The 25,885-nt window shown below is 52.8% G+C and overlaps 1 protein-coding gene across 4 annotated transcripts in view; it reads right to left on the reverse strand.

Moving 5' to 3' along the window:
* Positions 1–3,746: 3,746 nt before the first annotated feature.
* Positions 3,747–25,885, reverse strand: part of IGDCC3 (immunoglobulin superfamily DCC subclass member 3) — a 41,387-nt gene continuing 19,248 nt past the window's right edge. The window contains exons 3-14 of one of the 4 annotated variants that reach the window (XM_079128585.1): positions 11,937–12,081; positions 11,452–11,582; positions 10,941–11,078; positions 9,519–9,677; positions 8,332–8,497; positions 7,777–8,024; positions 7,429–7,593; positions 6,933–6,983; positions 6,709–6,813; positions 6,135–6,273; positions 5,835–6,042; positions 3,747–5,588 (exon numbers count right to left, since the gene is read on the reverse strand). In XM_079128585.1, the coding sequence (XP_078984711.1) occupies positions 5,364–5,588; positions 5,835–6,042; positions 6,135–6,273; positions 6,709–6,813; positions 6,933–6,983; positions 7,429–7,593; positions 7,777–8,024; positions 8,332–8,497; positions 9,519–9,677; positions 10,941–11,078; positions 11,452–11,582; positions 11,937–12,081 (1,880 nt within the window). In that variant the 3' untranslated portion in view covers positions 3,747–5,363. Of the gene's footprint in view, positions 5,589–5,834; positions 6,043–6,134; positions 6,274–6,708; positions 6,814–6,932; positions 7,125–7,428; positions 7,594–7,776; positions 8,025–8,331; positions 8,498–9,518; positions 9,678–10,940; positions 11,079–11,451; positions 11,583–11,936; positions 12,082–25,885 lie in introns of all 4 variants that reach the window. The other 3 variants (XM_079128583.1, XM_079128582.1, XM_079128584.1) reach the window with 3 other exon arrangements.

The following is a 25,885-nucleotide window of genomic DNA, read 5'->3' on the forward strand; positions in this document are numbered from 1 at the left end:
CTACCCGGAGCGCAGAGCACAGCTCCCAGGCTGCAGGGCTGGGGCCGGGCTCCAAAGTGCTCAAGCCAGGCCAGGCCAGGTGCCCTGGTACCTTCCACTGCAGTTTCTCCCTCATCCCTGGGTCCCTACCCTGCCAGTCCCCCTGACCCCGCCGCTTAGGGTCACTGCCTGCTCACCCTCTTCTCTGCCTATTACAATGGATCTTTTGAAGCCTTCCCTCACACGAGCTCATTGAACACTCAACCTCTTCTTTCTGTGGTGCTGGGAATCTAGTCCAGGGATCCACCAAACTTTGTATTTTGTTGGTGTTATTTGAAGCACAAAAGTTGTTTTTTAAATTTAAGGTATCCAACTTGTCTTCTCTTTCTCCTTCTTTCTTCCTGTTGCTGGGGCTGGAGCCCAGGGCTTGGCATGGCGTGCAAGAACTCCCCCACTGAGCAGTGAGTCTGAGTCCTCCAAATTTGTTCTTCTTTGTCATCAAGATTGTTTGGGCTATTTGGGGTAAAACTTCATAAAATTTCAGGATCCACTCTTCAATTTCTACAAAAAGGCTTGCAGAGCCAACAGCCCTTTGAGGGAGGGGCCTATTGTTTCTGTTTTAAGGACAGGAAGGTTGAGGCCTAAAGAAGTTCAGGTAATTTGCTCATGGTGACATGACCAGGGAGTGGAAGAGCCATTGGATTTCAGTGTGAGGCACTGGGTCAGGGCTACCCTTCTCAGCTCCAGGGGATGCCAGGCTTATCACTTGGAGACGGCTGCATTGAGGCAGTGGCTGGTGGCACAGGGTGACCAGCAGACCATCCATGTCACTCAGCCCCCTGAGGGCCCTTCCCCTCTCTGCTCTTCCTCAGCTCTCCTCCCAGCCCTCCCTGCTCCCAGGTGGTCCAGAGGGCCTAGGACCAAGGCAGTCCTCCTAATGCCTCTTTGAGGGAGGGCCATAGTTTTCTTGTCTCCTCCCTGACCGTAACCTGATCCCAGAGTTCAGGACAGGTCCCTACCCTTGGTGGCCTCTGACTCCACCTGTTTCCAGTGAATTGTCACCTGTCCCAGCACTTCTCCAGGAGGCCCCTCCTCCCTCCACATTCACCCCCACCTCCCCGTCTCCATTCTCTCCCCTCTGCCTTCTCTCTGGCTTCTGGAACTCTGTCCACTGTGTCCAGTACTGGGGTCTGCCACTGGCCTGGCTGGTTGAGTGGAGAGGGTTTCCAGCGGGGCGAGGCTGTCCTGGGCTCCAGCCTGATCTGCTTCTCTGTCACCTGCAGCCACTGGCGCCCCTCCTGGGTCCTCAGTTGCCTCGCCAGTCTCATGGGGGATCTGCAGACCCCTTTTGGTGGCTCTGCCACTCTGACACCTGCCATCGCAGGCAGGTAGGGTTCTCAAACCGGCACCAGCTGCCTTGGCCGCTCACCCATCACGTGAGGAGATGGAACAGGCAGTTGAAGAAGCCACGTTCCCGGAGTCGACAGAGATCTGGCCCCTACCCCCTGCCCCTGACTGAAAGCCCTGACCAATCTTGACTAATTATAGGGATAAGACCCCCAAACAGGTCCTGGCTGAGGAACTGGGGACACTCCAGCAGCAACACCCTGCTGCTATGGCCCCCACCCACACCCCAGAGCCACTAGGTGGCGCTTTCCTGCCTCTCCCATCTCAGCTGTCCTCCTGTGTCCTCCTGCATCCTCCTGCGTGGTCCTGTGGTCATTTTAAAACACCGCAAAAAAAAAAAAAGGAAAAAATGAAACAAAAACCAACAAAAAACATGGTATGCATTCTTTGACATCCCTCAAATGGTGGAACTGGATTCCCCTCAAAGCCCCTGAATATGGCCAGCCTTAGTGACTAAGGTTAGACACTTAGTCACTAGACTAAGGTGCACTTTCCTCCTGGCTCTCGCCCGCAGGGACACTGTCCTTGGGACGTATGTGTCAGTTTAGGCCCTTCTGGACCTGGGTGTGTGGAGACCTCAGAGATTCCTGTCCTGGCTTCATGTTTTCCTGGTTGATGCCAAGTGGAGCAGAGACAGCTGGCCCCACAGAGCCCCGCCCACACCACAGCAAGAGGGCAAAAGAAGTGTGTTAAACCACTGCGGTTTGGGGTGGTTGTTGTGGGGCCTTGGAGGAGCAGGACAGGTTGGATGCCATCTTCTGTCCAAGGAGCGTGTGTGGGCCGGGGCAGGGAGCTCTTTGACCTGGGCCTCTGGGCCATTTACCACCTCAGGGCCACCCCAACTCCTAGCTTTCCTGCCTAGCCAGGGGGTCTGGTGGTGCTGGGAATAGGCCCATCCACATTTGCATGTGACTTGTGTGCACATCTCTGGAGACCTTGTTGAGGTGGTTTCTAAAGTTCTCCAGGTACCTCTCTGGTGGCAGTACTAGCGCCCTGGACTCCCACACCCAGTGACTGCTTGAACTGCCCCATAGCCCTTGGGCAGTTGGAGCTGTTGAAAAGGGCTGTGTAAGGAAGGTGCAGTCTCACTCTGCACTGGGGCCCAGGTCTTCCCCTGGATAATGAGAAGAAGCTGGTGACATTCCCTGGAGACTCAACGCAGAGCGCACGCAGGCCTGGGCTTCTCTTTCTAGGTCCAGCATCCATCCACAGCACCATCAGTGGTAGCCCCACTGACCCTCAGGCCTCTTCCAGAAGTGCGAGGCTAGAGGCTCTCAAACACGCTTTTAGGTGCTGGAGCATTGCTCAGTGGTACCGTGCTTACCTGGTGTGCTCCAGGCCCTGGGCTCAATCCCTAGCACCATAAATGACAAAATCATCCTTTCAGGACGGACTCCTGTTTTCAAGCGAAATTCCATCAAGAGCCCAACACAGGATAGATAAATGTGGCACTGCTCTGGAAGGAAGGTGGGAGGGCTCTGAGGGTGACCACCCCCCCACCCCCCACCCCAGGAAGCTCCTTCACACCCTCAACTGTGGGGATGTCATTTTATAAACCACCATCCTGGTATGTTCCTCTCCAAAGGTGTTTTAGACTGTAGAGCTTCCCAGGAGTGACCTGGCTTTGCATTTCAGTAGCAGCTGCAGTATTACATCCTTGCCTCTTACTAGGCTTGGGGTCAGTTAAGACCTTCAGATCTTGGTCAGCATGGCTGCCATCAAGCCAAGCCTCCCTTGGCCTGTGGTAAATCTCAGCAATCCTGAACACCTGACTTTAGGAGCCTGGACCAAGGGGACAATGGACAAATGGAGAGGCCTCCCCCAGCGGTCCCAGCTGTGTGCCCTGGAAAGTCTCTCAGTCAGCCTACTTTCCTCCTGTTTAGAATGGGAAGAAAAGTCTTCACAGACAACACATGAAAAGCACACAGCCCTCCTGCCCCTGTCGAGGCTCAGTCCTGGGGGGCTGTTACCATGGAGTCTTGGACTCCTCACTGTGGGCTAAGGAGACTTGGAGGGGTGTCAGCAGGCAGAACCTGGAACTGGGTAGCCTGGCCTGGATGCAGACTCAGGGCTTGTCCCTATCTGGCTGGGGGAGATTTGGCCCTTTCTGTCCCTGTCTTCCTTTTCTTGATTTCATGTCTGTAATTTGGAGACAGAAGGTCACTAGCATGTCTACCCCACAAGGTGGCACAATGACCTGTGGCCTGCCTGGCATGTGGAGGTGACCTGGCAGGTGCCTGTCATGATGCATGGGGCTCTACTGTCATTGTCTCAGGCTCTGACCCCATGGGGGTCTGGCCTGCCCAGCACCCCCACCCCTCCCCTGGGAGCTGACAGACATCAACACATTCAAGTTCACTTTGGCAACAGGACTTTTATTCAGTCAAAATGAGTAGTGTGTGACAAAACCCAAGTCAGGCCGAGTGGTCCCAGCCCCACCCTCCCCAAGGGAGGCTCCAGAAGGAAGTCTCTGTGGGGACAGAGGGGACTGCCTCAGAGCAGGGAGACCTGGCACTGCCCTCTCCCTCCCTGGGGAGGGAGGACCCCCTTTCCCAGTCCACACTGACACGACTCTAGTTTCCTAGGAAATCACCACAAATTCTACCTTCTTCTGCTAATTAACTAAATTTCAGGGTGGGATGTCCCTAGAGGGTGGGGGTGAGGGTCAAGGGACTTTATGTTCTAGTCTCATTCTTAAGGAATACACATATCTTTTATTTATTTTTTTAAAAAAGTTTTCCTTCTTCTATTTAAAAAAATGTTTCTGAGTGTAACCAAAATAGGTATTTGTTTCCTTGGTTTTTCTTCTTCACCTAAGTAGTTCAAAGAGCAACACAACAGAACAGAGAAATGAAAAGTCACAAGGACCTTAGACACACCTCGGATAAAAACAGCTCCCAGCTACATCTGCTGACAGAGGGTGTCCGCTGTCCAGCGGAGGGTCAGCTGCTGGCCCGCCACACCCAGGGCTGGCGGCCTCTGCCCAGGGGACACGCACCACACATGCGCTGCACATTCAGGGTCCAGGCTGCTCCGGGAGGCAGGACAGGACGCAGGCTGTGGGTGACGGCCCACCTCCCCAGGCCCAGTCAGGGCGGGTGGTGGGGATCCTGATGGGGGACAGGTTTGCCAAGAGGGTTAACACCGGGTGAGCAGGAGGCAGGAGGTGGAACAGAGCAGCGTGCGGGGAGGGGCTAGTTTGGGACAATTTATATTTCGAGGAATAAATGTCCTCTCATTTTTGGCTTTTTCACATTTTTCTCTGACCAGTTCCCCCGTTATTCCTGTAGGCCCCATCGGATACTTAGCCCAGGCCTCCTCTTTAGGGGGGAGGCCAGCAGGGCTGCAGGCAGAGGAGAGGCCAGGCAGAGGGTCCAGGGTCACAGGCCCCCGGAGCCGGAGCCTTGAGGTAGATGCTTTCTTTCACACCTGGAAATGGGGAAGTGCTTTTTTTTTTTCTTTTTTCTTTTTCTCTTTCTTAACTCTGGACACAACGTGGGGAGGGAGTGAGGGGTGCCCATGGAGGGGCTTGAGGTAGGTGCACGGGTTCTGTGGGGCCGGGGCCAGGCGACCGCCCCACTCCCCCGAGGACATTCATTCCGGCTGAGGTAGTGCGGAGCCGCGGCAGAGCTCCGTCCCGAGACCAGGGAGCGGAGCGGCGGGCGGGCGTGGTTCTGGACTCAATTCACCTTCCTCTCTCTTCTAAGTTTTGATGTTGAAAGGATACCATCCGTCCAGTTCCGACTCATGTGGGGACCAGGCAGCAGCCAGGGATCAGCCTAGGGGTGGGAGGGTCCTGCGGGACCCCTCCAGTCCCAGGGTCCCTGCCAAGGCCGCCTCAGGTCTGGCCTACCATCTTTCAGTCAGGACAGAAATGCTGGGCAGCCCCAGGGCCATCTGAATCCCACATAACAGAAGAAATCTTGCCTTCGACCTGAGAATGGGGGACTTCCCCTCCAGAGCCTGCCAGACACTGGCTACTGTCCGGAGTGAGCTGGCTGGGCAGCTGGTGCTGCAGAAGGTGGGACCACCTGTCCCTCGCTGAGGAGGATGGGGCCCCTGTCCAGGGGCAGCAGGGCAGCCACAGGGCCAGTGCAGGGGGCCTTGGCCTCTGCCATCCTTCTGTCCAGAGGACCAAACCCCTGCAGTGGCAGCGTGGAGAGCTGGGTCTCCTCACATGGGACAGGGGCTGCTGGGTCCTGCTGGGGAAAGAAAGTGTGCAGCTGTCACAGACCCCCATCCAGACTCAGACTGGACTCAGACTCCATCCCACCCCTGGGCTTAGGCCTCAGGCCTCCACCTGACATGGGTGCATAGAGGAGCACTGGCCAGGAGTTCTGTGCCCAAGGAAGACCTGGAGTGTGGCAAAGGCCAATGACTAAGGCCAAGACGAGGGAGGGTAGGGTGGGGAGGTGGTCAGAGCCTGAAGGAACTTTGCTGGCACTCACAGTGGGCCTGGGGCCAGGTGGCCCTGCCATCCCGGCCAGGGGGAACAGCTGCTCCAGCTCCTTGGCATCGGCGCACTTCTTACCTCGGCCCGGCTGGGCCCGCTCTCCCCGCCCTGCCCCATTCAGGGCCAGGATGCCAGGGTCCCTCTGGCTCCGCGGGCCCTGGGGAGGGGAGAGCTGGTTTTCCACATCCTTACACAGGAGGACCCTGAGGGGTGAGCGAGAATTAGGGGAGCCAGGGGATAGAGACAAGGCCTGAGCCTCCTCCCCAGCCAGCCCCTCTCCTGTCCCGGCACCCACCTGCCCCTTTGGCCAAACAGTAGGAAGAGGACACAGAAGATGATGCAGGTGACCCCGATGTGGATGCCAATGACAATGCCAGTGGTGGACGTCTGGTTGGTGGCATCCTCCTTCCGGCAGTCACACGGGGGGCTCAGAGCTGGGGGGCAGGGTCAGGATGGAGCTGTGGCTCTTGGCCTGCAGTACCCCCAGACACCCAGCCTCTGGGGCTCCTTCTCCTCAACCAGACCCTTCGACTTCACTTATGCAACCCAGCCCAAACTTTCCCGCTCTTTTTACCAGCTATTGAGCACTAACTCTGAGTCAGATACTGGGAAGCGCTCTTTACGAGGACTATGTCATCCTTGCCATAGCTTTGTAAGACAGGCATTACTATGCCTGTTTATAAAGGAGAAAATGGGTTCAGAGAGGTTAATTTGACCAACCTCACACAGAACACAGCACAGCAAGCTTCACACTCAGGTCTGAGCCTATGTGTTTATACACCCTCCCACCTGGCCTGCTTCCCTGCCCCTCAGGCCCTGTCCTCCTTCCTTCAGGCCAGTCTGCAGCCCCATCCCCACCCTGCCCTCACCTGTCCTCTCAGAGGCTCCCCTCAAAGACACGAAGCGGACTGTGGCGTTGCCATCCCCATGCTGGTTGTAGGCAAGCAGCTTTACCTCGTACACCACACTGGGGTCTGGGGGGCGCAGGCTGTGAGAAACTGCCCCACCCCCACCAGCCAGCTCTGTCCTGGCAGGGCGGGGAGGAGGTGACCCCTACACCACCACCACCTCCCTGCCCAGCCCCAAGCCTCACCGAGCCGGCTGAGGTTGTAGGAGGAGGCAGTTCCAGGCAGCAGGATGGGGCCTGTGAAGGAGGCCTTGCTGGCAGGGCGGTAGAAGAGCTTGAAGCCACCCTCATGCTGGGCCAGCCGGGGCCAGGGCTCCCACAGCAGCTGCAAGGAGGAGCTGCCCAGGACCCGCACGGACAGTGGGGGTGGGGCAGGAGCTGAAGGCAGAGGAGGCCAAGATGTAAGGGCTCCATCGAAACGCTCCCTTTCTACCTTCTACCTGTGACCAGGACTCCCAAGAGCCTGACAGCTCTCTGGCCTCTGACCCAGGGCTTGCACTTGTTCAATCAGTACTTTTCCAGGAAACAGAAAAGGATACCCCTTCCTCCAAGTAGAGCCTATTCCTACTGAGCCTCAGGGCTAGGTACCTTATGCAGTGTACAACCTGAATACATGTACGTGGTGGTTCTGCTCTGAGAATCCTGACAATCTGTAGTTTTGTACTCCACACCCAGATCTCACCTTCACCCAGGGTGCTGGCCAGGGTGGGCATGGAGGCTGAGCTGGCCCCCCTTGGTGTATAAGCCTTGATGTAGAAGCTATAGGCTGTGGAGGGCTCGAGGTCGCTCACCAGGTGCTGAAAGGTACTCTTACTGACTGCTTCCTGATACTCCAGCTCTGGTGGGTCTGGGGAGGCAAGGCACAGGGAGGGGAGGGTGAGGGGCAAGAGGGAGCCTCGCGGACATCGTGAAGTGAGGGCAGTGGGGATGTGGTGGGGCAAGGGGACAAAGGTGTTGGTCAGGACACTCAGGTGGAAAAGGATGAGTGAGGGGGGTGGCAGAGCTGGTCCTGCCCTCCCACCCCACCCACCGGCTGCCTTCCTGATGTGCAGGACGTAGCCGATGATCTCCTTGGTGTTGACCAGGGGCTCACTCCAGGACACACGGACCTCAGTGGATGACACAGAGACAGCCTGGACATTGCGGGGGGGCCCAGGCAGTCCCTCAGCCCACAGCACAGTCAGCCTGGCACTGGCCTGGGAAGAGCCGGCACTGTTCTCGGCCACACACTGGTAGATGGCTTCATCTTCAGGTCCAATTCCAGAAATGGTCAGTGTGCTGCAGGGGGAGGGAGAGCCTCAGATCCTCTCCTCCTTTCAGGTCCAAATCTCCCCATCGGAAGGATGGAGAAACTGAGGCCCTTTAGACAAATGCATTGTCCGAGGCTTCCCAGCAAGTTGGTAGCAGGCTGGGACTCAAACCTGAGTCTCTGGACTCCCAGTTCAGTGCTCTTGCCCAGCAGCGGGTGCACAGTCTACCCAGGCCCCCTTCCCTGTCTCTTCCCTAGTCCTCACCTCAACCTTCAGTGTGCACATGCACAGGTGCGCGCGCACACACACACACACACACACACACACACACACACCTGTTATTGTTCTTGAGCCTGACGTGGCCTCCTGGCCCCAGCACTTGGCCATTCTTCAACCACGTGACATGAGGGGGCGGCTCACCCTGGGCTTGGCAGGTGAACATGGCTGTGGTCCCAGCCGGCCTGGAGATGGACTGGGGATGCTGGACAAACTCGGCTGGGGCTGGGTGGGCACAGAGCAGCACCGGGAGTGGTGAGGGCCAGGTAGAGGGGAAGAGACAGCTGTGCATGAAGGGCTGGGGAAGGCAGCGTGGGGCAGGAGGTGGGCTCTGAACACACATCGCCTCCTGGAGACTCCTGTGGGGCTAGTGGGACCCCTGCCTCCCTCCTTCCTCTACCCAGGCAGACCCAAGAGAGGACTCCATTGTAACCACTACTCAAAAGACTGACATTTGTATCCGAAAGCAATCAAGCTGAGCTCCCAGTTCAGGAAATTGTTAAATAAATAAATGTGCTAATAGGTTTGGCTGCACCTCCGAGGCGGTAATGACTGGGAGATGGATGAGCCCTCAGAAAGGCCTTCTCAGCCCCACACTCCATTCCACTCTCATCCAATCCCAGGCCTCAGGCCTCTATTAACACCCGGGAAATGAAATGCTACATCACTTTCATCTGGACAGATTAACGGCACATGGAATGCTAAACAAGCGGCATTTAAGTTCCTAATTCCCCCATTTCCCACCCCTTCTGCTCTCAAGGAGGAAACAACCACTTCTGAATGGTGTTCCAAGCCCAGGTCCTAGGGACAGTGGAGCCCCGGGGCAAGGGCGGACGGCTGACCTGGTCAGCTGCAGTGGCCCAGAGCCCTGGGCGCCCAGGCTGCTCTGCGCACGTGGTGGGCGCTGATGTGCACGTGTGAAAATGACAGGCGCGCAGGGAGCCGCAGACAGGCAGGTGTGAGCGTGTTAGTGCCACACGTGTGAATGAGAATGGCACGTGGGGGGTGAAGGCAGTGGGAGGAGGCGAGCACACGGGCTATGCGACCAAGGGCATCCCCCCACTCCCAAGAGCTGCTGCCGAGACCTGGTGAGTGGCAAGGGTCAGGGCCAGGGCTGGTACAGGAAACTGGGGCGACGTGGGATGCTGGTGTTGGGCGTGGGCCAAGGATGCTGAAGCGGACTGGGCAGGAGGAGGGGCAGTGCGGAGCATCCTCCCTACCCCCCCGTGGCTTGGCTGGTTCCTACCTTGTACCACCAGCCGGCCCTGGGCCGTTCTCCTCACCCGGGTGCCAGGCCTGTTGGCCGCACAGACGTAGACGCCCGAGTGTTGAACTGTCACGTCTGAGATGATGAGGTTTCCGGTGCCCAGCACCTGGATGCCCTCCACTCCAATAGGGCGGCCATCTGAGAAGGAAGTTGGGGAGGGGAGACACAGGAACATTCCAGAGGGTCCATCCTTCCAGCAGTCTTCCAGAGAGCCCCCATCTTGGCTTGACACCCGTGTCCCCTGCCCCCAGAGGTGACAGAGAGCAGGTCAGTGCTCTTGCCCACAGCAGGGACCAGCATCCTGATCCTGGAGTAATCGCTGATTCACTGCTGACCTTCAAGTCCCTTCCCTACTTCTCAATCCATAAAGGAAGGGCTTTGAATTCCATCAACTTTTTCCAGCCTCATTTGTCTCTCTTTAAAAAAGTTCCACAGTCAAATATCCATTTCACTTCTGGATGGTCAGTAAAAATGCCCATTAATATAAAGGCTCTGAGAAGTCCTGCAGTTAAGGGACCTGGTTAACTTTGTTTCCCAAATTTGTTAGGCCACTGAGTCATTCTGTCCCTTCTAATAGATCATGTTTTGGGAAATGTTGGACCAGATGGTTCTGGCAATGCCTACTACTAGCTCCTGATGGTGAGGCCACTCTTCTCAGCCTCTCCCAGGGACCCAGACCCTCCCCCACCCCAGGATCAGATTAGCACAGTCAGAACACAAGGAGACAGCTCCCCATTCAGTCCCTGAAGTGGTGAAATCTACTCCATTATCCTGCCTGCTGCCCCCTCCTTCCCTGATCACTCAGCTGCTACAATGTGGCACAGTCTCCTTGTGAATGCGACCCCACCCCACCCCTCCAGAGTTTCCTTCCCCCAGTGACCTCTCTGCTCAGACAATGTGGGCCCATCTGCACCCTTTCATTTCTTCCTTCAGCTGCCTTGGGATTTAGGCTGGGGGGCTTAGGGGACCAGGCTGGAGACCCAGATAGGCCAGAGCCAGGGCTGGATGACTGGCTGAGATTTTGGGGGTCTGGGATTGCACAGCTAGGGATGCGACAGGGTACAGAGGGCATGGGTGAGGGCAGAGGAAGGAGACGGGCTCTGAGCGTTCTGGAGGGCTGATGCCAGGGCAAAGAGGAGGCAGCGCTGGACTGGACAGGGTAACCCAGGGAGCTAAGCCAGCTCTGCATGGGGAGGGAGAATGTAGTGGGCAAGTCGACGTCCCTGGTCCTGCCAGGAGGGGGAACTCAGCCCCTCCCCAGGTCACAGGGAGAGAACTGACCCCTACGAGAACAAACAGGATTGAAAGTCCCCCGCTCCCAGGGCTGGTGATGAGACTATGAAACCAGCCGTCCCAGGGGGTGGGAGGGGGCAGGGGTGGGGGCTGTGGGACAAGGCTCACCCAGGCGGCTCCAGGACACAATGGGGCGCGGGTTGCCCGTGGCGACACACTCCAGCACTGCAGTCTGGTGTACCGTCAGGGTGAGGTTCTCAGGCCCCACAAGGATCGTTGGCTCCTTGTAGGCCCCGGAGCCTGAGCCTGGGAGGAAAATGCCCTATTACCTCACTTCTTCACCTACCCACCGCCCAGGCCAAACCCCAGCCCAGAAACCAGGTCCTGCAGGCAGAGAGATGCCGGGGAACCAGGACGTCGCTCACATCCATTCCCCTCATGCTGGCCCCACAGGACCTCCCTGGGGATGATAAGAGGAGGGGCCTCCCAGGGAGAATGGAGTCAGGGTGGACGGGCCACCTCCTCTGCCACCTTCTAGTCCTCCCCTAGCCACCAGCACTCGGCCTTGAGCTTAGAAGTTGCTCAGTTGGCACTAGGTGGCTAAGGCTCTGGAGGCCAGCTGTGGGTTAGGGTTAGCAAGCTGGCTGGGTGAAGAACTGGCAGGCCAAATGGCCCTCACCTGACACGGTGAGCCTGGCCCCGTGGCTGATCCGAACACTGGCAATGTTCGAGGCCACACAGTGGAAAACGCCACTGTCCTCAGCACGAAGTCCTGTGATCTGCAGTACTCCCTTGGGCAGCAGTGTGTATCTGTTGGGGGAGAGACATAGTTGACAACCAGCACAGCCACTGGCGCTGTGGTCCACAGGGACACTAAGCATCAGAGACAGCCCAGGACCAGGGCACTGTGCCAACAACACAATCGTCATCACAGACATGCTGGGACTCTTGCAGGTGGGCACCCTCCTTCCCAGTGTGACAGTTATCACACACAGTCCTCACAAGCATGTCCATGAGCCTAGAACGTAGGCTGAGCACGTCACATGGACACCAATCCCAACTGCAGTGGCAAAAACACCCCTGGGGGCAGCTCTCAGAGCCAAGGCAGTCCTTCAAGTCTGGAGTCACTGGCTGGCCTCTGTGTCCTTGCCTCACGGGGCTCACCTCTCATTGTCCGTGTCAATGGGGACTCTGTTCTTCTCCCATGTGATCAGAGGCTTGGGCAGCCCATGGATTTGGCACTGGAAGCGAGCCACACCGCCCTCCTCACCCACAGTGGCTTGCGGGTGCACGTGGAAGTCAGACATGGCTGGGGGGAGAGAAGATCACGGGTAAGGCACACTACTGAGGCCTAGAGGGGAGGGAGGGTGGACGTGGATAGGTCACAGCATGGTGACCATCCATCCAGGGGATGCTCATGCTTACAGGGGCATGGAGGTTTCCTGGAGCTGGTGAGGCAGGGCAGCAGCTTGGGTGATGTGCCAGCACTTCCCATGGTCGAGACACCCCCTAAGAGGTGGCATGGGCTGGGCTGGGATGCTTGGAAAGGTTGGACAAACACCCGATGACAGCTCCAACGAGGAGACCTGGCCTGTCAGGGGCTTCCTGGAGGCACCTACGAAGACCAGCCAGACAACCCTAACCCCAAGCCTGCTCCCCACCTCTTCAGCTGCTTTTAGACTTATTTTCCTAAACTCTCCCTGTGGGATGCAAGCCCTAAATATTATGCTCCATACATTTTACAGAATTGGAAACTGAGGCCCGGAGAGGGGACAGATTAGTCCACCATTGCCCAGCAGAGACACAGGAAAGTTATCAGATCCCAGTTACCAGGGCCCAGCAGGGCATTTTGTCCTTCCTTGTCCTCTTTCACCTCCAGTTCTTTTGCAGTTTCTCCACATGCCCCAAGGGGGTGGTGTATCCATCCAAGGTGACAAGCCTCTCAGAAGACTGTCAAACCTACCAATCTACATTACAATGTGTCATAAATATTCAGAGGCCCCTCCCCACCTTTGGGGGATCTGAACTCACTGCTTAAACCCTGGTCTGCTGAGGCCGGGGCAGAGGAGCTGTAGCACAACCCCGGTCCCTGTTTCAGGCTGGGTAAGTGTCCCTGCTGCCCGCATTCCCACCCAGGCCCAAGCCCCTCCCAGTAGAGCCTGGGGAAGGGCCCCTCCCACACCGGTTCCCAGCTTCAGGCCGAGCTGCGGTTTCATTAAAATCCACTTTGCCTCAAGTGCGGGAAGGCGGTGCACCATCTGTCCAGGCAGCAGCCCCGCCCCTCAGCACTCCATCAACTGGGACAGTCGCTCCCCTCCCAGGAGGAGCCCTCCCCCCACAGCAGCAGGGACACTGGAGCTTGTCCCTTTGCTGGCCCTTGGCTCTCTGGTGTGGGAACCCTCCCATGGCCCTCACGCCCTCCTGTCTCAGGTCCCCTCAGTCCACAGGCCTGGTCGGACTCCAGGGCAGCCCAAAAGGCCAAGCCTTTGTGCCCTTCCGCCCAGAGTCTCTGGGGGCTGGCTCCTTTGTGGCGCGTTCTCCATCTCATTTGCATGTGGTTCATTAAATATAAACATGCATAAAAATCCCCCGCCCTGCCTCCTCCTCTTTGAGGGCCTCCTGGGAGTGCGGCTGATGGGTGTGTGCGCCCCTTTGTACGTGTGTGGGGCTGTGTGTCTGCAGAAGAGTGGCTGTGTCTCCATGGATGTGGTTTGCGTGTCCCCATCTGGATGGGGATGGGGGTTTGACTCTGTCAGCTTCTGTGGCTGCTGTGTGATTCTGGCACTGCATATGTAATCAATTGTGTGTTTCCACGTAGGTGTGGCTCTTACAGAGAGGACCCTGAGACCCTGAGGGTTAAGGGGGACAAGCAGTCCAGCTGGTATCCCCATCAGGCTCGGTGAGAGAATCCCCAGAGAGCACAGGAGGTCAGCCTGCTTTCTCTCAGGCCAAAAGCCTGCAGGTCAGTCCAGGGGCTTGAGGGAGAGGCTGAGGTGCAGTAGGGGCCTCAACCCCCAGGAGGGCAGGGCTGGACACAGGCCTGGGAAGTAGATGGCACCAATACCCAGGTTCCTGGGTCTGCAGAATGTACCCTCCGGGCCCTGCCCATTTGGGAGCCAGGGAGTGGCCTGCCCCCTCCTCACTGCAGCTGGAGAGGAGCTGCAGCCCCCCAGGGACCTGGGGCGGGAACTAATGGCTCTGTGCTGACTACAGATGCCTCCTCATTAAGGAACCAGAGCCTTTTGTGCCTCTAGCCTCCACTCTGGGCTCCCTGGAGGCACCCACAGCTAGGAGCTGGCCTGAGGAAAGATACAGGGAAAGGACTGCTGCTTTTCAGGGTGCTGGGGTGGAGAAATCCGGCCTCTACTGACCAGCCCCCTGTCTCAGTCCCCTCCCCTGCCCCCCAGGACTAAACTATAGCAATAGCAGACAATGGTAGGGGCTGAACGTGATGCTGGGGAAGAAGCTAGTGCTGGGAGCAGATCTGGGAGGGGAGCCAGTGTGATATCCCTCACACTGGGTACGCCAGGCTCTTAAGGGTCCCCTGGGACTCCTGGGACACAGCCCACACTCCCCATCCATCAAAGTGGCTCCTTGCTGTACCTCCCTCAGCTTTACTGGGTGGCATTTCTGCCTAACAATTTGAAGTGTAGTTTTGCCTCTAAAAAAGTCCCTGAAAATGACTCCAAAGCAAATCCCTTCATTCTACAAAGGGGAAACTGAGTCCTGGGCCCTCGGCTGGAATGTACCTTAGTTCTCACTTTCCAGCAGGTTTCTCTCTCTCCAAGGGCAGGAAACAGCAGAGAAGACTAGGTAATGAGGCTAGGGATGGTTCCTCAACCCCAGCCCTAGAAGTCCAGCTGGCCTCACAGGTGTCCTTGTCATCCAAACCTCCTTTTTCCTTCCCCCTCCACACCCTTACTCTCCCCCTGGTTAGCTAGCCCTGCATATCCCTTAGGTGCCCCAGGGCTTGCTGGGAGATGGGGGGAAGGGAATGCAGCATGAACAAAGAGGTAGATGCAGAGCCATTCAGGGCCCTTCCAGCTCTGCCTCGATCCTTCTTCACGAATGGGCCATGTCTGCAGCCACATGCTCTGGGCATGCCTACTCAGCTTAGCTGGAGGCCTGGAATCTTCCACTCACTTCTGGTTCACAAGCAACAGCACTTTTTCTTTGCAAAACCAGGGGAGAAAGGATCCCATGGCCTCTCAGGCCTGCTCCAGTGTCAGGATGCAGCATGTTCAGTTCACATATCTGTTCTTGCTCTAGCAGAACTGGGGGCCTCATGGTCTCTCTCAGAGGAGACCCTGAACAGACATGGGAGAGTGGACTGAGAGTTGGACCCCCAAGCATCCAGAAAAAATCATCCTAGAGGCCACCCTGTGGTTAATGACAGTGTGGAAGTGACTTTCACAGTTGGTGACATCAGTGGTATGGACATGAGGCGGTGCCTTGTGACTTTGGCTGTGGGTGTTTTATGCCCCTGCTGGCACTTGCTGGCCTCACTTCAGTTGAGTCCCTCACTTTAAACTGGCTGAAGAGAATAATGGGCAGTAGCTGGGAGCCCTATTGGGTATGGGGACTGGAGAAACTATAGGGAAAAAGAAGAAGAAAGCACCTTTGTCCCTAAGCAATCTGGAAGGGAATCTCCTAGCCCTGGCCCTGGGTATAGCCAGGCTGTGGGAGAGACAGGGGGCAGAGCGTGAGCACAGTAATCCGGTGGGTTGGGAGTGAGCAGAAACAGGCAGGAAACGGTTCCTAGACACCCCTATAAATCACCCTGAGGGGAGAGGTCTCATGAGAGCCTGATCCAGGGCCACTCAGAGAGGGGAGGGGGCACTTTCCTCCTGGTCCAGGACCTCTGGCAAGGTCAGGCCTGGATCTGATTAGACAGGCTCCAGGGGGACGCAGGCGGGCAGCGAAGGGTCGAGCGGAGTGCTGGGAAGGAAGCTCAGGCCTCCCACCCTTTGGCTACAGCCAAACTCCTATCCGGTGTATGAGGGTAGGGAGATCTGCAGGCAGGTTTGATGGAGCATTCAAACAGAGCCTTTGCCAAAGCTAGCCAAGGGGAAGTGGCGCTGCCTGCCTCCTCACACAGCCATTCCAGGGGGCTGATTGTGCTCCAGATTCCTCTGAGGGCCACGAAGGCCAGTACCCACCCCGCCAAGCAGCAAGACCCGCAGCCTCCTGAACACCCAGCTCCTGCTCAGGCAGCTCCTAACAGTTGTCACCTTTTTGTTTGTACCAGACATGTGTCTGGATTCCATACACCTCTACCCGTGGTCCCCAACTATTCCCTCTAGAACCACATTTTCCAATAAATTGTCCTTTGGGATTCATGGAGGACTGGTTCCAGGGACCTCTGCAGGTGGGATGCCAAGTCTCTTACATAAAATGGTGCAGGATTTGCATATAACCTACACGTATCCTACACTACCCTCCAGACACTTTAAGTCATCTCTAGATTACTTGTAGTACCTAATGCAATATCAGTGCTACAAAAATAGTTATTATACTGTATTGTTAAGGGAATAATGCCAAGGAAAAAAGTCCACAGATGTTCAGCACGGATGCAATTAATTTTTTTTTTTTTTTTTGGCATTGCTAAGGCTTCAACCTAGAGCCTTGTACATTGCAGGCAAGCACTATCACTGAGCTCCATCCTTAATCCCTGCCTTTTTTTTTCTTTTTTGAGGCAGAATGTTGCTGAGTAGTCCAGACTGGCCTCAAACTTGTGCTCCTCCTCCCTCGGCCTCCCAGGTGGCTGGGATTATAGATGTTTACTGCTTAGCCAGATGCAAAAAAAAAAAAAAAATTTTTTTTTCAGTGCCGGGAATTGAACCTAAGGCCTTATACATGCTAGATAAGAGCTCTACCACTGAGTTACAACCTCAGTCCATTGAATCTGAGGATTCGGAACCTCATATCTGGAGGGCTGTATATCTAGTAGCCAACGATGAAGTACTTGATATGTGGCCAGTTCAAATAGAGAAGGGCTTTTAGCACAAATCACACTAGAGTTTGAAGACACACAAAAAAGAGACGCTGAGGGCTGAGGTGATAGCTCAGTCAGTAGAGTGCTTGCCTTGCAAGCACAAGGCCCTGGGTTCGATCTCCAGCACCGCAAAAAAAAAAAAAAGAAGAAGAAGAAGAAAAGAGACACTAATATTTAGAGAAATGCAAAACAAAATCTATAATGAGACACCACCTAAAACTCATTAGAATGGATACTATGAATAATATAAGGGGCTGGAGATTGTGGCTCAGTGATAGAGCGCTCTCCTAGCATGTGCGAGGCACTGGGTTCGACCCTCACCACCACATATAAATAAGTAAAATAAAGGTCCATTGACAACTAAAGAAATATTTAAAAAAAAAAAAAAAAAGAATGTAGGAGCCCAGTGTTGTAGCCCACACCTGTAATCCCAGCAGTTTGGGAGGCTGAGGCAGGAGGACTGTGAGTTCAAAGCCAGCCTCAGCCTCAGCAATTTAACAAGGTCCTAAGCAACTCAGCAAGACCCTGTCTCAACATAAAAAAAAAAAAAAAAAAAAAAAAAAAAAAAAAACCTGGGTTCAATCCCCAGGACAAAAATAAGAAAAAGAATGTAGAACCAGGCTTGGTGGCACATGCCTGTAATCCCAGCGGCTCCAGAGGCTGAGGCAGGAGGACTGCAAGTTCAAAACCAACCTCAGCAATTTAGAGAAGCCCTAAGCAACTTAGTAAGACCCTATCTCAAAAATAAAAAGGGCTAGGGATGTGGCTCAGTGGTGAAGTGCCCCTGGGTTCAATCCCTGGCACCAAAAAAATAAAAAAAATTTTAAAAATAAAGGGCTGAGGTTGTGGCTCAGTGGCAGAGCACTCGCCTAGCATGTGAGGTACTGGGTTTGATCCTCAGCACCACATACAAAAATAAATGAAACAAAGCATGCTGTCCATCTACAACTACAAAAAAAAAAAAAAACCAGAAAATAACACCTATAGTCTTAGCAGCTCAGGAGTTCAAGGTCAGCCTGGGCAACATGAGACAATTCCATCTCAAAACAAAACAGAAAATAAGTGGAAAAACTGAGGAGGATATGGAAATACTGGAACCCTTCTGCACTGTTGGTGGGAATATAAACTGATACAGCTTCTATGGAGGACAGCATGGCAGTTTCTCAACATATTAAACCCCAGGGCTGAGATGCAGCTCAGGGACCGAGTATGCTTAGCATGCACGGGGCCCCGGTTCAACAGCCACCACCAAAAGCAAATATGTAATTAATAGAATTATCATATGGGCCAGTCATACTTCTGGGAATATATCCAAAATAATTTTAAGCAGGGACTCAGAGATATTTGATAAAGTTCATAGCAGCATTATTCACAGCAGCTAAAAGAGCAACCATGTCCATTGATAGATGAATGGAGGAGCAAAATGAGGTCTGTACATAAAATAGAATATTATTCAGTCTTAAAAAGGAGGAAATCCAGACACATGCTACAATATGGATGAAACTTGAGGAAGACACAATGCTGAAATAATGCTAAATAAGTCAGTCATAAAAAGACAAATTCTAAGTTAAGCACAGTGTCACTCAGCCATAATCCCAGCAACTCAGGAGGCTGAGGCAGGATCACAAATTCTAGGCCAGCCTGGGCAACTTGGTGAGACCCTGCCTCAAAATAAATAGAAAAGGTTGGGGATGTAGTTCAGTGGTAGAGTCACCCCCTAGTTCAATCCTTAGTATCACAAAAAATAAAAAAGACAAATTCTACTTATATGAAATATCAGTCAAATTCATAGAGACAGAAAGTAAAATAATGACTGTCAGGGACTGGGCGGGGGGACAGAAATTATAAGCATTATTTAATGGGAAATATTATCATCTATTATTGTTGCTTAACAGGAAACAAGAGTTTCACTTTGAAAAGTTCTGGAGATGTGATGGTTGCACAACCATGTGAACGTACTTAATGCCACCGAAATGAACACTTAAAAATGGTTATAAAACTGGGTGAGGCAGCACACACATGTATTCCCAGCTACTCAACAGGCTGAGACATGATTGTGTTTGAGGCTAGCCTGGGCAACTTAGCAAGATCCCATTTTTAAAAAAATGATTATGATTTCTTTTCTTTTTCTTTCTTTCTTTTTTTTTTTTTTTTTTTTTTTTTTGTGATATGGGGGATTGAACACCCAGGGGCACTTAACCACTGACCCACATCCACAGGCCTTTTTGTATTTTATTTAGAGACAGGGTGTCAGTTGCTTAGGGCCTCACTGAATTGCTGAGGTTGGCTTTGAACTTGCAATCCTCCTGCCTCAGCCTCCTGAACTGCTGGGATTACAGGTGTGCGCCACTATGCCTGGCTATGTCCATTTTTATTTTTTATTTTAAGGCAGGGTCTCACTAAGTTGCCTGGGCTGGCCTCAAACTTGCAATCCACCAGCCTCAGTCTCCTGAGTGGCTGAGATTATAGGTGTACACTACCATGCCTGGCTACGATGGTAAATTTTATGTAATGTGTATTGTACCACAGTAAAAACACTGGAAAATATTAATAATTTTAAATTAAAAACAGTTAATAATTTTAAAAAATACTGATGACAAGCTAAAATAATATTTTGAATTTCCAGACCCAAGGTAAGGTCTCAAAGCCCCAGCTGCCTTTTCTTCTGCTCTTTCTCTCTGGCTGCCCCATCAGAGGATGCTCCTTTCCAGCTTCATTAGTATCCTTGCTCTGCCCCTCCCTGCTTCCTCCCCAGGGGCCATGCAGATGCAGAGACCCAGGACAAGACCCGCACTTTATGCTATGCTAGGGCTATCACCACACAGAGCAGAGGTCTCACACAGGAAGATGTCTGCTCCAGTAGGGAAATGCTTACCAGAAGCTTTTGCAGAGGTACAGGTAACAGCAAAGGCCCTGGCTTCATACCAAACTAAGTTCAAATCTTTTTTTCTTTTTTCTTTTTTTTTTTTTTTTTTTATCAGGGATTGAACTCAGGGGTGTTTACTGTGCCACATCCCCAGCAAACCACCCCCCCCCCCTTTTTTTTTTAATTTAGAGACAGGGTCTCACTGAGTTGCTTATGGCCCTGATAAATTGCTAAGGCTGGCTGTGAACTCACAATCCTCCTGCCTCAGCCTCCTCTGCATTGGGATTACTGGCATGCACCACCATGCCTGGCCAGAGTTCAAATAATTTTTTTTTTTGTAGTTGTAGATGGAGAGAATGTCTTCATTTTATTTTTATGTTGTGCTGAGGATCAAACCCAGTGCCTCACACGTGCTATGTAAAGCACTCTGTCACTGATCTACAGCCCCAGTCCCGGAGTTCAAATCTTAACACACCATTATGAGCTGTGTAAACTTGGGCAATTAAAATAATCTCTCAAAACCTCTATTTTCTCACTTAATAGCTCCCATTGCTAGAGCAGCTGCACACAGGGATTCAATGAGGTATTTTTGAAGTGCTTAGCACAGTCCTTGGCAAACAGGAAATACTCGCTATCCATCCTGGAGGGAAAATGGTAAAATACAGAGTTAACAGAGACCTGAGAGGTTTTGGAAGAACAGAACTTCCAAAGTGACTTCTCCAAGGGAGTCAGTCACTTTTCCTTGCAGGGGACAAGCTGAGGTAGTTGGCAGGGAGTCTCAAGTCCTCTGGAGATGTGAATAAAGGCAGAATTTGCAAAGCCTGAACAGCGAGGGGGTCAGCTGGTGTGGGGGGCTATCCAGGTATGAACGAGGACTCTGCCAATTCTATCTTACTTTAGCCTGGGGGCTTCAGAGAGGCCCCAATAGACGAGCTGTCAGTTGGAAGAGGCCACTGGGTAATTGAGGCCTTGATTTCTCTAGTAAAATGTTTATGAAGCCCATAAACTCATGCCTTTATTGGCCAGGCTCATTCCAGGGGTTGGATGTGGCTCTCCAAGGTGTAGTTAAAACACCTGCTGAACTCGGGCACCCAATGGCTACTCTGGCCTCAACCCTGACCCACCAGACCCACCAGGCAGAACCACCGGTGGGCAGTTTGGCCAGCATGGCCCCTGGAGGGCAAGGAAGCCAGCCAAGGCTTGCCTCACATGCTCTTGAAACTCCTTAAAGCACTTGTAAATGTCCCATCCTGAACAGTCTGTGAGAAGGAGGAAGGTGATGGCAGACGACCCTGAGTCCTGGGGAGGCTGATGGCTTGCTGATGGTCTTCTGGGCAGGTACTGGTCTTGTCCTTAGGGTTCTCTAGCTCAGGCTTGCCCTTCTCACACCCTCCTATTTCCCATCGTCCAGGCCCCCCTGACTTCCGCTCTGTTAGAGATGACTGGTTCTGGTCATCTGGGGCAGTGGAAAGCACAAGCTTAGAAGATTTGAATTTATTTCCCTGGGCTTCCCAAGAAGAGTCAGAACTGAACTGTTTGTTTTTTGGTACTGGATTGAACCCAGGGCACTTAACCACGAAAGCCACATCCCCAGCTCTTTTTTTGCATTTTATCTAGAGACAGGATCTTGTTAAGTTGTTTAGGGCCTCACTAAACTGCTGAGGCTGGCTTTGAACTTGCAATCCTCCTGCCTCAGTCTCCTGAGCTGCTGGGATTACAGGCATGCACCACCATGCCCAGCTGAATTAAGGTTTTGAATCCAGAGTATGTTCAGAGGAAGGGAAGGCTATGGGGATTTTGGATGCCGGAATAGGGGTGGGTACGATAGCCTCAGAGGAATCTGCCTACTGGGCTTGCTGGGGGTGACTGATCCTTCTCAGCCTTTGCATGGTGACCCTGCTCTGGGAATGCATCCCTTTGTCTGCCTCCTCAAGCCCCTCATCCCCTGCCTTGGGCCCCTGAACCCCAGCCCCTCCTTCCTGCTCCACCACCAGCTCACCACTCCCCCCACTCCCACCCCAATTCTAACACAAAAGACAACTTTGTCTTTCAAGTCAGCAGCCATAAATCCACGTCTCTCCCCTCTCCGAAGCCACCTCTGACACATGGGGGCCTGGATGGGGGAGAGGTAGAGGATGGAGTGGGGCTGGATTCAGCTTGGGAAAGTCCCTGCATCCAGCTGTTGGCTTTTGCAGGACCCAGCGAGCCTAGAAGGAACTTTGATTCCATAGTGGGTCAAAGGAGTGGCTCCAGGGGAGGAAATCCCGGCCTCTCAGCAGCGCCCCCCCCCAACTCCCCCATCTTTCACAAGCTGCCGAGAAGACCTCTCAAAGCCCCACTTTTAACCACTCCGTCCAGTAATCTGGAGACTCCAGTTCTTCCTCCAGAAGCCCTGGGCTTCTCTTCTCCACCATTCAGCCTACAGCAGAGGGTGTGAAGTGTGCTGGTGTTGTGTGCTGCCAGGCCCAGGTCCTGTGCCTGCCTGAGGAGGGCCAATACGCCACATGGCTGGGTGTGGAGAGCTGGCCTCCCTAGAGTTTGGGGAAGGAGAAGGGGAAAGGGAAAGGAGTGCCTTCTAGTTCCCGTGACCACTCCACTAAGCCCACTGCTAGGTGTTCAAAAGCAGTCCTAATTTCAAATATTTTGCCCTGTTTTCATCCCACAGATCAGGTGATGAGTCAGAAGCTGTGTCCTGGGTTTTGGTTTGGGAAATACAGTCACCTGTCCTATTTTCACAGTAGAGCCACTGAGTTCACTCTACAGTCATTCAGCAGATAAGGGATTCAAATGTGTCAGATAGGATGTTCTGAGACACCAGGAACAAATTCCCTTAGTTCCCCTAAGCTCTGTCCTTAGATGCTCCCACCTTAGTTCCTAAAAACCACTGGAAGGGTAAAAGTACCAAGATTTTAGGTATGGCCACAGTAACATGGCTCTGGAAAACAGCCCTGGAAAGCCAGGTAGTCAAAAAACTTACGTGCATTGCTATAACCCTGAAAGGTAGGGATTCATAGCTCTTCCAGGACTCAGAGAGCTTCGGTAACTTGCCCAAGGTCACACAGGCAGTCAATGGCATTAAGGCAGACATTTGAACTTAGAGTGATCTGACTTCAAAATCTAGTGCTCCTTCCCTGCCTCACAGCTCCCTGACAGGCGATGCCCACAGACACCTGCACAGGAAAACACACAGGCAGCCAACAGCTTAGAGCCTTGCAGCTCCCATTTCCACTCATATTCAGTGACACCCATTACATAGCAGTCTTCACTTCAATTGCCCCAGGATTCAGTGACTTTATAGAGTGTAACTAACACAGATGAGCACCACAATAAGGTGGTGGTATTGCTTCACTGAAGTTCAGCGTTCCCACGTGTTTCCTAAATTCTGTTGACACATGTAAGGAGTCAGGATGCTTGTGGCAGGGTAGTCTTCTCTGGACATATCACAGGTGTTCCACCTTATATTCCTTTGCTTCTGCTGTCCTCTTTGCCTGGCACTCTTCTGCCCCTTTCTCTACAAGCACCACCATCTTTGACACCTCCCAATGGAAGCAGAATTAATTCCTAACTCCATGTTGCAGACAGCTCTCTCCTAGCCATTATCAGATCATATGAATGTATTCCTGCCTCCAGGAAATCCGAGCTGCAGGGCCACTTCCTGGGTGAGCCTGTTGTGTGCACAAAATAGAGAAGTTATTTCTTTTCCTGGTTTGGGGAGGGGGGAGGTAAGGCTTTGAGAAAGGCCAGTGGCTTCTGTAGGGTAAAGAGGTGGCCGAGAGATTGACCCAGCTCTTTTAACAACTGGATGTGTAATCCTCCTAAAGTCAAAGTCTGTTTCTGGGCTTTGGTTTCCTCCTCTGTAAAATGGGGGAGTTAGATCAATGGGATCTAGCTGGAACCTTCAAGGTGCTGTTTCCAAGTGCCAGACAACGGTACACAGTCAGGGCTTGGGAGTCTGTCTTGGATTTGAAAATGTCCAGGCCCAGTAGAGCCCTCTCCACAAACTGCACGTCTCTGTAAGCATCAGGGTCACCAATCTTCCTTATGTAAACCTGCCCAGTCCCACAATATCCTTAACTTCCGCCGTTCTGGTCAGGACACCGGATCTCCCTTGCCTCCCGGAAGGGCGTCTGGTTAGGGGGCCCAGGCTGGAGCTATTAAGTAAATTGCTTTCACATGACCAGGAGGACAACTCAACAAAAACAGATACTTCCCCCAAATTTCCAGAGCCATATATTAGGATTTGTAGGGATTAATAGCACAAGGGTTAGGTAATGGAGAGGCAAGCTGAGATCCTGCCTGGCTTTGTCACAGGCTATGTGATCTTTCAATTCCAACCTTGGTTTTCTCATCTGTAAAATGAAGTGGGGCAGGATGGACAAGATAATCTCTAAGTTCCATACCAACATTAAGATTCTAGACATGGCACATGCCTGTAATGCCAGCGACTCGAGAGGCTGAGGCACGAGGATCACAAATTTGAGGCTAGCCTCAGCAACTTAGTGAGACCATGTCTCAAAACAAACAAAAAAATAAAATGAAAAGCTCAACAGTAAAGTGCTCCTGGGTTCAATCCCCAGTACCAAAAAAAAAAGGCCAAAAAAAATCACTGGGGAAAGTGACCCTTCTTCATCCAGAAAAGGACACTATCCTACTCTCCTCCTCTCCAACTCTGATCATCTTGCACCTGTCTCATGAAACACTGTTGTACCACAGCCTCTGGTGGCCCAACACCAAACCTCAACAGACAGAGGCCTACAGTCCCTCCACCCCAACTCTCCATAATAAGCCTTGTCTGTTTGTGGGAAGAGGGAGGGCCCTGTCCATGCAAGGATCATGGAGTTCCTTGGCTGGCATGGGATTGGCAACTCTTAGAAATAGACTTATCTGGGGAATTCCACTGCTGAGCTGCAGTGTTTGGAAGTCTCTTGAAGCCCCATGAAACATCTGTAGGGGGTTTCAAAAGTTTTCCCATGATTTCAAAGGAACCCACACACCCACTAAAATGTATTATTTGCTGTGTCTTATTAACAGCACATCACCAGTTATCCAAATTATTGTTCAAAGAGCCACTGCCCCATCCTTCTCTCTCTCTCAAATGGTCACCTCTTCCCCAAATCCTTTTCCACCTGCCCTTTCCACCCCATTGCTTTGAGGTCTTATCACTCCCAACTGTTTCTGTAACAGCTTTCCTGAATATTCAATATGATATTGGCTCTCCCTTGCTCGGAGTCAGTGAGTTGCAGGATGGCATTCGAGGCCTTCGTTATTAGGGCATTTCATCTTTCTAGCCTCAAATGCTAATTCTGTAGTCATGTGACTGATAGTTTGAGATAAATTTGCCTTTCCTGGACATATCACAGGTGTTCGACCTTATATTCCTTTTCTTCTGCTGTCCTCTCTGTCTGGAACTCTTTTTGCCCCTTTCTCTACAAACACCTCCATCTTCCACATCTCCCAATGGAAGAATTAATTCCTGAGCTGGGGTTGTGGCTTAATGGTAGAGCACTTACCTAGCACTTGTGAGGCACTGGGTTCGAGCTTCAGCACCACATAAAAATAAATAAAGGTATTGTGTTCATCTACAACTAAACTTTTTTTTCTTTTTTCTTTTTTTGCGGTGCTGGGGATTGAACCCAGGGCCTATGCTTGCAAGGCAAGCACTGTACTCACTGAGCTATATCCCCAGACCCTAAAATAAATTTTTTAAAAAATTCCTAACTCTGTTGTGGACAGCTCTCTCCTAGCCCTTATCAGACTATATTAGTGTCAACTGTTCACATATCTATCTGCCCAGTCACCTGTGGACTATGAGTCTCTTAGGGGCAGAGAGTACACTAATTTACCTTTTCCCCTCCAGCACTAAGAACAAGTCCTCATAAACAGTTGACCGAATACTGACTCTTGGTCAGTCATTACCCATAGTCTTCTTCCACCCAAGTCCTCACTCCTGCACAATTCCAAGACTATCCTTCAGCAAGTTACTTCTTCTACTTCAGTCCCAGTTTCTTCAATGGAAAAGGAGTTGCACTGGGTCCCGGTCCTCAAACTTGGCTGCGGATTGGCATAATCTACGGTGCTGCCTAACGATGCAGATTTCTGGACCCCACTGCCAGAGACTCTGATTCGCTGTTCTGGGTGGTGCGCAGGAATCTGTTTCTGTTAAAGTGCAGGGAGATGATTCGGATGCGTGGACCCAGAACCCTGGTCTGGGAGGATCTTGAGAATTCCGAGGAGCGCGGATTCTCAGCCCAG

The sequence above is a fragment of the Sciurus vulgaris genome (assembly GCF_902686455.1).
Source record: "Sciurus vulgaris genome assembly, chromosome: 2".
Classification (NCBI taxonomy): Eukaryota; Metazoa; Chordata; class Mammalia; order Rodentia; family Sciuridae; genus Sciurus; species Sciurus vulgaris.